The sequence below is a fragment of the Eucalyptus grandis genome, chromosome 2, assembly GCF_016545825.1.
Source record: "Eucalyptus grandis isolate ANBG69807.140 chromosome 2, ASM1654582v1, whole genome shotgun sequence".
Lineage (NCBI taxonomy): Eukaryota > Viridiplantae > Streptophyta > Magnoliopsida > Myrtales > Myrtaceae > Eucalyptus > Eucalyptus grandis.
Window position 1 is genome coordinate 21,207,115 of NC_052613.1, and position 17,330 is coordinate 21,224,444.

A 17,330-nucleotide genomic window follows, 5' to 3' on the forward strand; every position below is an offset into this window, starting at 1 on the left:
TATGGTCTGGAGGAAACCTTTCAAGTTCTTCGATTATTGGATGAAGCATCCAGATTTTAATACAATTGTTTCCCAAGTTTGGGAGGATATGAGAGAAGGTATTCCCATGTATAGACTAATGTGCAAACTAAAATCCCTAAGCTCTCCTCAAGCAGCTTAATAGAGAGTCTTTCTTCAATATTTCATCTAGAACAGCAGAGGCGAGGAGTGTGCTTCGGGTCACCCAGGTTGGCCTCCAACAAGACCCAACCAATGCGGCTCTCGCAGAGCTGAAGAAGACGCGATGGAGGATCTTCGCTGACCTTCACTGGCAGGAAGATTCCTTCTATAAGCAAAACTCCAAGATCAAATGACTTTCTGAAGGAGACCGAAATATTAAATTCTTCCACCACTATGTTACTAATAAACATATGAGGAATAGAATAATCTCGGTCATGAATAGCTCTGGCAATCTAGTCATAGATCCAAGGTTGGTGTAGCAAATCTTCGTCACTTATTTCCAGGACCTCTTGGTGCCGTGGGACGTGCAGGGTAGACCCTTGGTTCGGGAAATTCGGGATGATATTCGGCATCCCGTAAAAGAGGAGCAGGTGAGTTTTCTCTCTCGCCCTGTCACTGATTTAGAGATTCGGGATATCCTGTTTTCCTTAGCTCGTGATAAGGCTCTTGGACCTGATGGTTTTAATGTCGAGTTCTTCAAGCACAAGTGGGAGATTGTGGGACAATTGGTCACTGCTGCGGCGAAGGACTTCTTCACCACAAGTAACTTCTTACGGGAGATTAACAACACCATTTTGGCTTTGGTACCAAAAGTCCCCAATGCCATTACGGTGTCTGATTACATGCTTGTAACCTATTGTAATACTATTTACAAGTACATCACAAAAGTTCTGGTCAACCGGGTGGCTGTGGTTCTTCAAGATGTGATAAGTCATTTTCAAAGTGCTTTTGTAAAGGGTTGGCGGATCAGAGACCACATCCTTATGGCCTAGGAACTTTTTACTAGCTTCCATCTTGAGCCTTATTTTTCTAAGTATGCAATTAAAGTGGATTTCCAAAAAGTTTATGACACAGTAGAATGGGAATTTCCGTTCGTTTTGCGAAAAATGGGCAATTTCCGGAAAATATTTTCTCAGAAGTCATTTTCTAGTGTTCAGCTAAAACTTGAAAATGTTTTAGAAAATATTTTTGGTGTTTGGCAAGGAAAATATTTTTAAAACTTTACCATTTAAGTATGTATCACTTACCTACCTATAAATCTATCAAATATGAACTTGCATTTAAATCCGGACAAACTTGCTTCATATCTTTGTTCCTTTATTATCACCAAACGCTCATTTACTTTAAAAATATTAATATGAATTTTAAAAAGAAGCAAAGGAGAAAAGAAGCACATCATGTATAGCCCTAATGAGAATCTTTCAATTGAGAGACCTATTCTCCCTCTACGTCTTTTGTGTACCAATTAACAAAAGAAAAAAAAAAGCAAAGCATATAGAGCTATTTGCTTGAGTAATGTATAACTGCAGGGTAGAATAAATAAAGAAAATGATAAGCAAAAAGTGAGGGCGTGAGCTTGAGATTGACGAGCTCAAGGTTCAAGCAACGGCCAACGACTAACCAAGAAAAAGAAGATGGGAAACAAAGAAAAGAAAAAGAAAAAAATCGAATAAAAAGAAAAAAATGGAGTAGAAAGTGAGAATTTATAAAAATCGAGATAAGAGAGATTAAGTGAGGAAAATGTCTTTCACTTTTTAAAGTAGAAAACATTTTCCTTTAAATTAGAAGACTTTTTTTATTTCATGAAAAATATTTTTTTAAATAATTCATCTATGAAAGAAACGTTGAAAAATTCGAAAAAAATTTTAAAAATTATTTTTCGTGAAACGAATCAACTCAAATTACTTTCTTTTTCCTTAGTAAATGAGATTGCCTCCCCCTCTTGGCGTGTTCCCACTTTCCCGCCTAAAACAGGACTCTCAGATCGCCTCCTACGACTTGCCTCCCTCCATTCGCAGCACAGACAACAGCTCAGAAGCAGCAGCCGCCGCTTCGATGGCCGCCACCGCCGCCGCCGCCGGAGAGCCGCCGCCGTTGACGGACACCGACATTATCCGCATGGCCCAGAACCTCCATCGCCTCCAGCAACCATCCTCCGCCTCCTCCTGTCCTCTGCCCCCGCAGCTCTCTTCCCCGCGCTTCCACTCTGCCCTCGTTTCTCACCTGAAATCACGCACCGCCGACTCTCCGAACCCCTCGCTCGCTGTCTCCGAGTACACGCTCGCCCTCCTCTCCCTCATCTCCCTCTCCCCGCAAAGCCCTACTCTCCCTCCTCTCCTCTCCTCGCTGCTCCTCTCCTACATCGACCTGTTTGTTTCTTGCCGATTCCCGCACGACGCGAACTCGCTGAAAACCATCCATTTCTTCGGCACCCTCCTCAATGTCTTGGAGATCAACGACGTCCAGTCCGTGGCGGAATCGATCCTCTCAAGTTTTCCGAAATTGGTCACGTTGGACGATGCGCAGCTGCTCGATCTTTTGCCCAGGTGCATCGACCTCATCCGCAATTCGAATGAAGTTGAGCGAGGGGGTGATTTTATTAACTCTGTGTTCGATCGAGTGGTGGATTCTGTTTGGTCGAAAGGGTTGTTGTTGAAATTGGTTTCGCTCGTGAGGGAGTTTGTCTTTCTGGATAAGGGGAGAGAGGGAGTTTTGGAGAAGGTGTTCAAAGGAATGGGGGACTTGGACTTGCAGGATCTGCCCTCACTGGTCTATCACTTGTTGGTTTTGGCATCAAAAGGGTTCTGCAAAAGGGAGGTGGTTGAAGGGTTGGTGACTTTTTTCGGGTCAGAAATGGAGTTGAAGAAGGGGGCCTCGATTTTTAAGCAAGTGGAAGGGACTGTGTTGCTTCATGTGAATTTCGCTGTGAAACAGGATTTTTCTCTTGGGAAAGAGGTCATGAGGCTAATTAAATCTGATGGTCAGGCTCTTAATCATTTTGCTGTGGCTGTCATGCTATCCCTTGCTAGAATCAAGAGGTTCAGTGAGAGTGCTCTGGAGATCCTCAAAAAGGCTATTCTCACTTCATATGGGGATTACAAATTCGCAGTGTACGACCTAGCTAAAGTTTTGCAGCTGTCTAGATTCTTGCACAGGGTTAAATGTTGTGAAAGCATATGCTAGAGACATCTAGACTTTCTGGTCCTTGAATGCATTGTCTAGCAATGACAACATATATAAGTATCTCAAATGAGATTGATGGCTCTAAGCATGAGTGGAAGTTCTAATTAGTTTTTTGCGTCCTATTTCTCTTACCTCTTTAGTTTTCAATGGTAAATTAGAAATAGGATGTTAATCTTGATTTGATTGTAAAGCTAAACCATTAGAGGCTGCTAGAGGGATGTCTGTGCATTGTGCACCCACTGTATTTGTCTTCTTCACTTGCAGCAACTGTAGTTGCTTGAAAAGCAGTGACAACGCTATATATAAGCTTCTCAAATTAGATTAATGGCTCTAAACATGACTGGAAATTCTAGTTAGATTTCGTATCCCGTTTTTCTTTACTTTTTAATTTTCAATGGTAAAATTAGAGATAGGATGTTAATCCTGCTGATATAGTTATGAAGCTAAACTGTTAGAGGACGCCAGAGGGACATCTGTACAATGTGCACTTGTCTTCAATTGTGGCGACTGTGGTTGCCTTTTTGCGTCTCCCATAAAAGTGATTATTGCTAATTCTCTTGATGAGATATTCAAGGGCCATGTAGTTTCCTCTATGTGGTCACTTGTGGTGCTGCAGAAGTACCGCTCTTCCCTGTAGAAAGTTCTATTCCTCTCTCATTATTAAATTTTGAACCTTTTCTTTTTCAGAGATTGCAAATGGCTCCAGCATGAGATGGGAGAGGAATTTTTGCAAGGGTTCCAATTAGTGGAGAAGGCTGTTATTAGAGCGGTAAATTCTTCTCCTCTTGTTATATCTTAACTCATTTTATGGTGGCCATGGTGCTTATTATTTTTTCATGGATACATGACACGATTTACCTGTGTCATCAAGGTAAACGAGACTAACTGTGGGCGGGAGCATATGGTGCCGAGCTTTTTGCAGCTTGCTTTCCTTTTACTAGAGTCGGCGCAACTGGGAAATCAAAAGAAATTTTGCTACTCTGATGGTTCATCATGTATCGAGGAGCTTGCTATACAAATGCTGAAAAATTTATTTGAAGCTCATGACATGGCCAGGAGTGAGGTTGGTTTGATCATATAAGTAGATAACCTTAATGATTCAAAATATTATGGTTCATATAAAAATGATAAACTGCTGTGTGGTGCTAGGTATACTAAGACTAGGATATTAATATATGCCATATGATTTGGCAGATTGTATATTGGCCTTTAAACAAGTGGCCATTACTCAACATTCAAGAAAAGTTTGCCATACTTAGTTTATCAATTTGGTAAATCAGGCTTAGTGTCCTAGCATTAGTCTAAAAGTAAAGTGTGTGCATGGATTTGTAATAGCATATTGTAATTGCATATATACCTAATTTTCTTGCAATCTTACTGTACTGAAAGTTCTTTAACTGGACTTAGATAGTTTTGCTGCGTTCGTCAGCCTAACATGGTTTATGGCATGAGAACCTCTTCGGGGTTTGGATGGAATTTGTGTTGTGCGAACAAGTGTCACAAAGCATGCTGGAAACTTTGGCTCTATGATTGGGCAAAATTAGTGATACTGTGCTAATTCTTATTCATTGATGCATCTCTTTCTCTCTCACCCCGTCTCCACATATGTCTATCTCTCTATACATACAGGATTTTTAGTATGTACACCTAGGGCTCTCTCTCTCACACACTCCCTCTCCATATATCTCTATCTGTCTATACCTAAAGGATTTTTAGTAAGTACCCTTAGGGAGCTGGTAAAATTACATTGAATATGCTTTGAAAATATAGAAAGCAAGTTTGTATGCTAGGTGTCTACTCTTGTGTGAAACTATTGCACTCTATTGGTCTTCAATCTCTTGGAACAACTATATACGTGTGGCTTAAACAGTGCCTTTAGGACTCTATTTCAGCACTGATAAATATAGAAGTATCAGGGTAGGGTTTTACTTTTAACATTTGACTTTTTCTTGAACTTTTAGAGTTTGAAAACAGTTTCTTTTTTCAATTTTGAACATCTCCAGTCTTGAATCTTACAAACCACATTATTTAAGTCATCTTACATCCTTTCACCATTTTTTTAAAATTTAAGTTAGTTATCTTCTTTTTGCTGGAAATTCAAAGCCAAACCTAACTCTAACGGCACTTTTCAAGATCTTGAAGGTGAGGAAAGTATATTAATTTCACACATCACAAGAAATTAAACAAGTCATTTTAACGGTTGAATGTTAAAATAAACATTCATGTGATAGCTTAAGCTCTTAGATCAAGTTGGCATTGGTTCCACAAAATTTTATACACTGTCATTGTAAGACAAGTTCTTTTCGAAATCTATCTACGCCCCTCACAGGCCTTCATGACATTGCAAGGCTAAATACTGATGGCTCATCAACAGTGAAGTAGTACCATGGGGGACGGGTGAAAAGATCCTGTCAGGGAGTGAAATGGAGCAGGACACAGGTAAGCTCCCAAGAAGTTGGAGAAGACTACTATGGCTGGACCACTTGCTTGTAGAAAGAATGAGCTGGCAGCTCATAGGTAGTGGCTTGGTCAAGGCAACATCTTGGCACCATAGTGAAACTGAGTCTTTAGCTTTAGTATTAGCTTGAATCCCTACCTAGTCTGTGCGGGAATGCTATGGTATTTAAATTAAAAAAGGTTACCTTCATCCAACTATTAAGATCGTAGATCAAGTTGGTAGTGCTCAACAAAAGGTTACACATGCAAAACTTACATTTTTAAGTATTCAATGCACAGTAAATGTAGCTTAGGCATCTGTAACTTTCTCCAAGTGCACAGGTCTACTATGCAAGAAGGCTTCGTAATAAGCAGAAAAGTTGTGGATATAGAGGCATATGTATATCTTGTTTAGTAAATGCTGATACTGTCTCTTCACTGCAGTCTTTTTGTTCGCCTCTTGAATTTAATTCGGTGTGATGGAGGCAATTGGTTCCATGTGGTATGCAAGAAAACACATGGATCGACTTGCCTAATTTGTAGTTTGTATTAGCAGACAATGTTTAATCTAGAATAATATCCTCAATTGTGCAGCCAGGAGATATTTTGAGTTTTTAATCTTGTGTGGGATGGTGCAGATGATTTCCATTATATAGTCCTCAAATCTATGATTTCAACTGGAAATAAGTCCTGCAAGAATGGAATGGTGGAGCTTATCCTTTCCCGATTTGTTTGTTCTTTCCCTCATGTCAATTCGTTATATTTGTATTTCTTGAGAGTTGTTTTCCTACTCTAGTGTGTTGGGACATGGCAATATACATAGATTTGCCTGGGGTTGTCCTCATAATTTCATGAAGCAGAGGTATTGTTATCCTAGTTCCCTCCAACGTCTGTAATCTGCCAATACTGGTTAGGTACTAATTGCTGTATCAGTTGAGCTATACTCTTTTAGGTGGTTAGATCCAAGAGCTTTAGATTTACATTTACTCGCACAATTTTTGGGATGCGCGAAGCTCAGTGAATTGCTTATGGTCCAAGAACAGAGGACCGTCTGTTGCATATAAATCATTATGTTTAATTGTCATGAAGTGCAATTGCTGTAACTTTCTTTTTACTCTTTTATAGATTGTTGTTATGCTTGATTTGTTTGATGTTCGTCTTGCATCACATGTGCTGAATGAGTACAGGTGCACCTTGTGACTGAATATTTCCTGTATCGTTATGATGGTCTTCATGCCGCAGCACATTTTCATATCACTATGATTACAATTAATTGAAACCAATTTGTTTATTTATTTGTTAGATAATTGAGCAAAGCAAAGTCCTGATCCTTTCCATGAAGCCTGAGCAGAGCATGTCAATTGTTAGGTAACAGCCACAAAATAGTAATAGTTATTTCTAAAATTTTCCGGAATGGTGATTAAATTTTCATTTTCAGACTGCTTGCTCAACTGATTCGGAATTATCCGTATGCTATCAAGGAGCATGTGTCTCGGCTGAAGGAGTTGTTAGATTATTTCACTTATATGGATGGCAAGGTTGCATCTTGTCTTGTTGCTTCACTGTTGCCACTGATCAAAATCAGTAGAGATATTCTGGTATGCAATACTTCCATGTTTCTCTTTGGAAACTAGTGTCCTTTAGTTGTATTGAGAAAGCAGGAGAAAAAATTTTGTTTAAAGATCATATGTGAGAAAGGAAAGATGTGTCATAAATATGGAGCAAGATCATAACTGACGCCATTGTTAGGCTGACCTGAGCAATGGCTGATGATGATACTATTTTCTCAACTTTAATTCGTAGATTCTCAAAATATTGAGCAACTAATCAATTTACAACCTGTGTTTAGGTCTCATTGCAAGTTCATAATATATCTTCAATAAGCTAGCATTGTTTTCCAAAATTGAGATATAAGTGCTGAAGATATATAGTTCTCTGTTGCAGGATTATATGATTTTAGTTATTCGCAAAGCCATGTTTAGACGAGAAGATACAATCCTTCTTGCAGCAACGAATGCCATTTTTGATCTCATCTTGGTAGATAAACAATCTAATGACAGTCTTCCTTTCAAGATTCATCAAGCCAAGCCAGTTGCAGCCAGCAAGCTGAGGCATTCGGCTGTATGGGTGGAACTCTCTACCAAGAGCTGATTGGTTTGCTCCAGAGATGCCTTTATCAGCAGGTGTTGGCTTATCCTCTTTGGTTTTTTAAGAGTTATTTACTTTCTTTTCCAGTTCATTTGTCCTGTGATTACACTTTTAACTAAAGTTGGGTTGCTGTGCTCAGGCAAAAGTAAAAAGAGTCATGTACTCTGGACTTGTAAAGCTTGTCCTAGCGGACCCAGCAATTGCTAGGCCGGTCCTTGATCTTCTCTTGCCTCATTTCCTACGTTTTTATAAAGAGGTATCAGTGTCTAATTTTTCTTGGAATGTGAAGTTGAGTTTTCTTAAATTATGGGCCTGAGTATAGTGCTGAAAGTGTCAAAGTCAAACCTGTTCAATTGACCTACTTCATTGAGTTTCATGATTCTTTTCAATCTTTAGCCTGCATAATCTCTTGAAAATGCACTAATGCATGTCATTTCCAGAAGTAGCTTCTTGGTTTGCATAAATTTGTAAAGTTGCTTGAGGAAATTTTCTGGGAGTTCACCAATATATTGCCTTTAACATATTATACTGCAGAAGTGGCATCAAGCTTAGTTGTTTGGCCTTTTCTGTGAAGCTTGATTTTGTCTTTTGTTGTGGACTGATTCTATAACTAGTAAAACTGCGCCTATTAGTTTTGATAACAATGGGTGCATGGCACAATTTGTGGAGTTCCTATCTAATTGGAACTTGTACCTAGGTACTTATTACTGTTCTGCGTTCTTAATGACATAGTTTAGGATGCTGTTGGCAGAGGCATTTCCAGCAACTCTTTATGCTCTAAATGGATGACAATGTATCTGAACTTTAAAAGCTTAATTCAACTTGTGAAGAGCATCTTTTCCCTTTTCAATAGAATGCATCTATTTTAGTTCAAATTCTTAAGCAATTGTCCTTACCATGCAATGTTCCTAATCCTTGTTGAGCTCCTGTCTTTTTTACATCAGATTCTTGCTAATATGTGATAATGTGCTCTCTCTCTCTCTCTCTCTCTCTCTCACATACTAAACACATTTTGCAGGACGCTGATGGTCAACTTGAATTAACCTCTTGTGTTGGCTTGGAGAATGGCAAAGTTGTCATTGAGGAGCCTCTGGATAGTCTACTATCTTGTGTATCATGGATTCTTCTCCTTCAACCGCATGGTCAATCTGAAAATTCTTCAGATGCTTCATGGACGTGTTTTGGGTTTTCCCTTTCCCAAGATGAGGTATTTTTACTGATGATTGGAGCTGCTAAGTGTATGGCAGCAATGTCAACAACGGAGATGTTAATTAATGAAGTTACTGCAGGTTGGAAGAAGATTGTCCTGGGATTCATTCTCCACAGCATTACTGAAGATCCGGAAGCTTTTAAGAGCTGAAAAATTGGAAGGTTGGTAAGCTCTTTATTATTGGACTATTTCAGTGTTTGAAGCTTGCATGAAGCAAGGCAGATCTTGTAAAATTTTCAATACACATCTTAGGAGGATTTGAGGAGCTTAAAATTCTTAGGTGCCCTTTGATTAGAGGTGGAAAATGGATGGTTTAGTGCGGGGATGTGCGCATTGCATGCTGGGTTCACCTAAATAACCCACTCGACTTCTATTTTCAGCTTAATGATTCACGGATCATACATGATCCATAATCAATCAACCTTAAGCTAAACCCTGCCGATGCCCACTTGATCAATTCACTTGGATTAAGTGCTGTTTTTGCTGCAGTTTATAATGGAGAGGATATACTGCCATCAGTCATCACCATCACATGATCCCACCATTACGACCTATGCCACCACTGCCGCTACACTGCCACCTCCAATTCCACGGCCTGTATCGTGATTGTTATTGCATTACCAACTCATCCAGTATTCTTAAGTAATAATGATCATCACAACCACTGTTAGCATCTCCATCTCTTCATAGCCATCACAACAACTACTGTTACTCCACTTCAATTTCCATTTCACTACCTCCAGTACTCTACCTCTCTCCCACCGGATCAACACACCAGCATTGCCACCATTTGCATGGCCACTCTATTGTTGGTATGCCTGCTGTCAGTTTGACATCCATCATGCTACCATCACGTCCGCCATATCTACCATCACCTCTAGCCTATGAGATAACATTGTGGTGGTGTGGTTGAGGCAATGATGTTAGTCATGGTGATTTTCTGGTAATGATCATTGTGATGGAACTTTGTTTCACTATAGATGTTGTGATGGAGTTGGATTGACGAAGAGACTGGTGATGGAGGTTGTGGGATGGCAGTATTCATGGTGTATTAAAGGTAGCAAGCTGACAATTGTAGGGGTAGTGCAGTGATAGTATTGGACATTGCAATGGATCCATACTACATCATGATGGATGGTGATGATGTTAGATGTGTTGGAGTCCTGTAGTGAAATTGGAAAACTGGTGGTGATAAGGGGAATGTGATGGTGCAGGCTAGCAGTCTTGGTGTTAGTGTTGTTGTAGAGTGGAATCTTGTCGTAGTGTGTTGTGATGATGTTTGTGGTTTGGAGTGGTTGAGGTGATGAAGGTTTTGATATTGGGATAGTTTGAGTATTGGACGTGATGATGTTCTGGTGTTAATGGACCTACTGCTGGTATAGTGAGAGTGCAGCCACCAATGAAATTTGGTGGTCATAGTTTTTGGGTTTGCTAAAGGTCTACTTAATTAACCACGTTGCATATACAGGGAAGCTTTACATTTTGGTCCCCGGTTGTTGGTAGAAGCGTGATTTATCTTCGCTTTTAAATTTGGAATCCTAACTGGGATCAAAATGTTTAAACTCATGAGATTTCAGACTGAGAGGGTGGGATCCTAACTATGTAAGCATGCTTTTGGGAGCTATTTATTCCAATTTGCTGATTAGTGGCTTCAGCTACATAGCAGATATCGAGGAGCTCCTATCCTTAAATTAGCCTTTGCGAAAATGAGAGTATCATTTAAGAAACCTATATGCTCAAAAGAGGCCTAAATGCTTTCTTATTTTGGAATGAAGTCAAGTATATAATTTAAAATCTCAGATATAATATTATCAACCTTAGCAGCTATTGTTCTACTCAAATTGTGAGATATCTTTGTTTACTTGTCCTTGGGTTTCTGGTGGGAGTAGCCCTCCACATTCATATTGATGTTAATGACAGCATATGGTGGTTTACATAGGGCTTGTAGCAGGTTTAGTCCTCCTATATTTGAAGCTTGGTGAATGAAGATCACTTACCAAAAATGGAATTCAACCACTTAATGCCAGTATTGTCGTAGTGAACTTGAGATACTATCATTTCAATAACTTAATGGCACTACAGTTGTAGTGATCATGAGATCAATAAGAATTTGAATGCTAAAAAGTTTCTAGCAAATTGAGACCTGGTCAAGATTGAATTTGTTTATTAGGTTTAATGATGCAGGAACATTGAATAAGTTAAATTTTAATCAGGTTAATCAATTTTTAGTTGTTATGGGTTTGTCTTATATGACTTTTTTGTTTCTTTGTTTAATATCAGTAATTAATTGTCTTCTACAGTTTAAGAGGTGGTGACCGACATGTGACTGTTTAGTGATGCTCAATTCCTGAGATTAAGAGATCTTAGGCTAGATTAAGGGGTGAGATTCTGGGGTTGCTTTGAGTCATTATCAATAGTTCCTAAAACCTACTGTACGCTGTGTTTTCTCACATTCATTTCTATGGATTATGCTTCCAATTTATCTTGGTTTCCTAAACCCATAGAAATTGATTTATCACTGTTCCAGCTTTATTTGGTATGTTTTTTTAACTCTTTGTTAAACCCTTATTTCAGTTCATCATTGAAGCTCATGGAACTTTTGAATTTTGCAACCCTGATTTGAAATCTCCACAAGGGGTTACTTGTACTTTTAGAGTCTAGGCAAAAATAGTGAAAAAGATTTGTCTCCTATCCATATTGCCACACATACCTTTTGCATGAGTTTTCGGGTGGAAGAACTTTGCATTTTCATAACTATCTGTTCATTTTCTTGTCAGATCAGTCCTTCTTGGTCAGAGAGCTGACTCAGGCTCAGGGTCCTCTGAGAAAGAGAGAACCAAAAGCTGCACCATAATTTTACTGGGTATAACAGAGGTGGTGCTCAACACCATAGCCACTGAATTGGAGAAAGCAACTGGTGATAAGAGGGTACAACTTGAAAAGGAGCTAATTGACTTGGTTGAATTCCATCACTTGGTGGAGAAACATTTAGGCAAACCAAGGCAGATCAATGGACTAAGAAAGGCAAATGTGCGAACTACTGCAATTGATATTCCTGACCGTACTGATTCTGGCTGCACCACCTTGATTCGAGAACAGATGCCTCTCTTGGCAACTTCAACAATCAATCAATTACTGCAAACTACATTAGGGTTATACAATGCTAAATTTTCTAATGCTATTGCAACCTCCCAGAGTCTTGGCCAATCATCCTTCAACAAGAACACAAGCTGCTCAAACATTATATCTTTTGTCTTGAATATTCTGCTTTGTCACATCAGGTCTTGCCCTGTTTTAGTGAGGAACGATCCCTTTAAGACTTTTATCTATGGTGACATTAAGATTCTGGGACCCCAATTGCTGAAGCTGATACTTCTCCTTAAGTCGGTCCAATCAAGTGTTCCAAATGAAAAGAACAAAAGTAGGATTGAAGGTCAAAGAGATAATCTCCATCAAGCACTTATCTGCCTTAAGGATATGTTAATGATTTATTTGCAGGGCCCTCATTTTGCCCAGCTGCTTGAAGATTTGGTGTCAGTCTGCATAACTGAGTATGGTCTTGATGGCGAAAATGTAACCTATGTGATTAATGATCCAAAAATAAAGAACATTGAGATATTCGTCGTGAAGATCCTGAAGCCTCTGTTATCCGAGCTTCTTGCAATTTCATCCTTTCGTGAGGCTGAGGTAAAAAGCAAATTCTCTCTTTCATAAGTCTTTTGCTGATTTCATGTGCTGGTTTTTTTAAGCTTTGGCAGTATGTTCTTTTCAGGTCCTTGGTGATATTATGTTGATGATTACTAACAAGTTGCCCTGCCAACTGAGAAACTCTCATGGATCCTGGGCTACACAGATCTGCAAAAGCAATGGAATCAAAGATTCCAAGGTTGTGAGGAGTCTGGTATTACTAGCCTTCCAACTAAGCTCGCCTCCAGATGATTTGATCTTTGCTCAACATGTGGCTATAAAGTTGTGCAAAGTTACAGGGTCAGCAAGTGATGATCCTGTTGAAATGTCTGAATTATATCCTGTTGTCAACAAAGACACCAGCATTGCAGTAATTATTTGCATTCTGCAATCAGTTGAAGCAGTTATATGTGATGTGGATTGGGCCATTAGAAAACTGAAGGAACTTTCTCTCTCCTCTCAAAATAGAAATAAAACGAATGAAGGAGAACTTACTCTTGATGTTAAATTGGTACTGGAGGACAATCTGTTCTCCAGGTCTGAATCTGTAGTGAGAGTACTATCATCATTTGCTCTGATGACCTTGAAGGGTAAGATCGCACTTCTGTTTTTTTTTTTTTTTTTTTTGGGGGGGGTTTAAAAGTTTTACCAAGTTTTTTTTATTTACTTTGTGCTTTTGCTGTGATAAATGTGTGCAGACCCTCAAGCAGATCATTTTCTCAGAATGGTTACAAGATTGTACAAGCAATTGGCTCAAATAACCAAACTTCAGATTGCCCCCAGAAGATCCAAGCAACTTCTGCCAAGCACTAGATTTCAGAAACTTGTTGAATTAACTTGCAAGCATCTCACTTTTCAACTCTATAATTTTGTGGCTGAAATGCAGAAGGTGAGTACTCTATGTATTGCCACCCTATCCAGTTTCAGGCTCCACATCATTTACATTTCTTTTTCTCTTCTTTTTGAATGTTTTCTTTGTATTTGAGTGATTTATGTGATGACTTAAAATGCAGGAACAGCAAGAAAACGCTAATAGAAGTAGAATGGTGGGAAAGATCAAAAGGGAAAATCGCTGCATCCCCGAGCTGATCTTTCATATAGAAGATTATGAAAAGTATTTGATCCGACTTAGCAAGGTCACTAAAGTGAACTTGCTGAGGCATGCTAAGCGCAGCACTTCTCGGGATTTTAAAATTATAGAGGCCACCAGTATAGTCGGGAAGAAGACAATCCTGACCATGAACCTGGCTGTTCTCGTTCTGCAGCACACGAAAACGAATCATGCAATGCTTCTGATGAAGATGGAGGAGAGGAAAATGTCATGTCTCCGGAGTCGGGCTCTCGTTTGTCTGCAGATGAATCTGGTTCTGATGGCGAGAAAGGTAATTCTCTTCCCCCAGTCAAGAGGATGAGGAAAAATGGAGTTGTTCAGGACTCTGATGATGAAGATTAGCTATGCTCTGTCAGAAAAATACTGGGTATAGAATGGCATATATTTGGTGGATCATTTTGTATGAAGTAGCCGATGGAGAGAGAAATGGAAGGTAAAATTATCAACTTGACTCAAATTATATGTTAATAATTTCTTAACACAACAAGTCAATCTTGAGCTATGTTGGAGATCAAATTTTGCTTAGTATCAATATGGAGTCAAGCTTTTCTACCATTCTCAACTTGAGGTTTTTATCCATTCATTCATAGATATAGATACAGAAGATGCATATGACATGTCACGTATGACCACATAAGCCTCTTTTGCAATAATTACACTTTACCACAACCGATTCGGTTCATTCACAATAGAGAACATTACAATTTACTGAATTTTAGACATCATATAATACCAACGGAGTAACCTATGCTTGCACGGTTGGAATCTTCTTTAGATGAGATCAAACATTAATTTTTTTTTTAATTTGCTTGGAAATGGTTGGGTACATATACACTTTTTGGCACCTTTTTCTTCAATTATTAATTCTCTACATTATGTAACTGTACAATCACATGAAGGAGTGAAATTGAGTCCAGCTACTCAGTAGTAACTCAGGCTCGATTTCATGATTACCTGAGTTCCACTGATATGATTTCCAGTCAAGTGAGCTTATTCCAACATCTTGTTATGTCAAGTTCAAGCTCCCTATACTTGGGTCAATAGGTTCGTGGATCTAATCAAATTTCTGGTATTCTTTTTAAAATATATGTTATTAGCAAAAGAAACAGACACATATCTTCAAAATTACATAAGATAACGGGATGATTGGGCTTGATTTATATTGCTTGATATAACAGCGTCAGGCTGAGTGCAACTTTTTTTTATTGGTTATGTTTTTTTAGCAATATCTTTTGCCAACTTTTTTAGGTAATACCGCTTTTTGAAAAATTTTAATTTTACATTTGGTAGATTTTTTGTTTAACATTTAAATTATTCATGATAATATAGTTAATATATTAATTTCATACGAACTTTTTTACGTGGTAGTGCTTAATTTTAGGTTTACGTTTGAGTAGCTTTCTGTTTGATATCTACTTTTTGCTAATTATGTGATTAATTTATTTAAATTTCTAAAATTTAATTTAGCAAAAGATTTTTGATTTGATATTTTTAAAATGAAGCGTTGTTCATTTTTCTATTTTCCCATTTAATATTATTTTGCTCTTTTCCTAGGCTTTTATTGGCCACATTTTGTTGCACCCTAGACATATTGCCAAGTGGCAAAATTGAGTGAAAAACCCATGAACCTTCAAAATATTATTTTCTTATAGATAGATAGATAATGTCTCATATTTCATGGTGTACAATGCAGTTTGTTATTCTTTTCTTACAAAAGAAACTAAAGTTTGTAACTTAAGAATTAAAAAGAAACCGTGAATTCGTATCTTTGCATTAAATATTACACCTGGAAAAAGCAAAATTATTCCTACCAATATCCAATGTTTTTTTTTTTTGGTCGGTCCTACGCTAAGCCTACTCTAACACTCACTCTCAGACTTTTGTCCTGCCTCCTTGCAGGACGTGGGAGTCGAAACCCACTCCTGAAATGAAATCGTCCCCATGCCAATCCTCCCTGAGAATGTTGGGATTTGAATCCCTCACCTCCCCTTTCCAAGTTGGAAATGTGGCTACTGGGGTGAACCCCCAGTGGTTTACTAATATCCAATGTTCAATAATCGTTAATATGTATTTAGAAGTTGAAAGATCTTTACTTGGTAATATTAACTCCAAATATTTTGTTAGTCATAAAAATAGCCGCTGTCATAATCAATCTAGTCCTTCTAAGTGTACAGTGATTCTATAGGAGAACTTGTTTCGACCTAGGATAATAACCTCATGGCTTGGTCTTAGTCAAATATCGAAGAATAGAATGTGATACGATGACATAAAATGCAATATCAACAATTTGATTTTGGAAGCTTTTGTATTCTTGTGTTGTTGCTGGTGCTCAACAAATTGAAATTGGTAACCTTAATTTTCAACACGATTGTCTCAATCTAGGGCGCTTTTGTTTTGTCAACATTATGCTTGTAAAATTGATTACAATAATTGTAGCTGAATAGATAATTTATGACTTTTGTGATAATTTGTGTTTATTAATATTCACATAAGGAAAAAGTAATTTACAAACCGAACCCAACAAGGAATGTTGTTACAATTAGGTTCAGTATTCAATTTAGTAATAAAAGGAAAGTGACATTAGTAACAATTACCATTCACTTGGTTATACATAGATTGTTGACCCATAAAGCAAAAATTAACTACAAATTGAATTATTTACTACAAGGTAAATTACTTCCTCTTAGGTTATGTTACTATGAAGATGAGTTTCTCTTGTATGATATGGATAACTACCTATGATTGTCGCAATCTCAATTACACCTATAGTTAGTAAAATATGTTTATGAATGGAAAATTCGCCACGAAGTTCGTAACAAGAAATCCTAGCTTTGTATTAACCGATACCTTAGTAAATTACCTTAAAGGTTCTCTTCCAACCAACCGACATTGTTTGCAATCTCCATTCTATCAAGAATTACTGCATCTACCAACATACAGAGATATTTCCAAGACTCTCGAAGCTTCAAGAAGGCTAAGGAACATACCTCCTCAAACTTCAGAGGCTAAGTTGTTCCACGTGAGATACCAGCTCATTGAGATAGTGGCCCACGTGTTTTGTTTCCAAGTGGCGATGATGTGTCATGAATGGAACCTCTTCATGATTGTCTACGGATTACCCGTGATTCGGTCAAATGTGCTCATCCATGTGATATGCTACTGATATTACTATCTAAGCATCTATGAACAAATAATAATCTTTGGTTACTATCTAGTAGAACAATATTGTGTTTTGTATTCATTGCAAAAACATTTCCTACTCTTACCATTCCACTTGTAATATACAAGAAAATAACTACTGTTTATAATTGATTAACCTTATTGATGAGTGTGAAATTAGATACATCACAAGTTTGCTCAAACTCTAATACGGAGCTAATCGCAGTGCGTATATATAGTTAAATTTAGAAAATCTATGGTTCTTACAGAACCTAATAACACCAGCCATGTATCACATCATCACATAGAACATAAATAAGAATAATAATGACAAATATGTAGTCCAAAATCCTCAAAATTCATCTCGCAACTATGATCTAATATCAAGTAAAATCA

General features: G+C 38.0%; 1 protein-coding gene across 1 annotated transcript; it reads left to right on the forward strand.

Moving 5' to 3' along the window:
- Positions 1–1,968: 1,968 nt before the first annotated feature.
- LOC104434858 (Fanconi anemia group I protein) lies at positions 1,969–14,330 on the forward strand. The gene is given in 15 exon segments (XM_010047713.3): positions 1,969–3,110; positions 3,871–3,952; positions 4,055–4,246; positions 6,923–6,987; positions 7,058–7,217; positions 7,564–7,678; positions 7,681–7,802; positions 7,907–8,023; positions 8,786–8,974; positions 9,057–9,138; positions 11,760–12,664; positions 12,750–13,254; positions 13,363–13,553; positions 13,678–13,873; positions 13,876–14,330. Coding segments are annotated over 15 exon segments (4,218 nt in total). The 5' UTR covers positions 1,969–2,055; the 3' UTR covers positions 14,118–14,330.
- Positions 14,331–17,330: the final 3,000 nt, after the last annotated feature.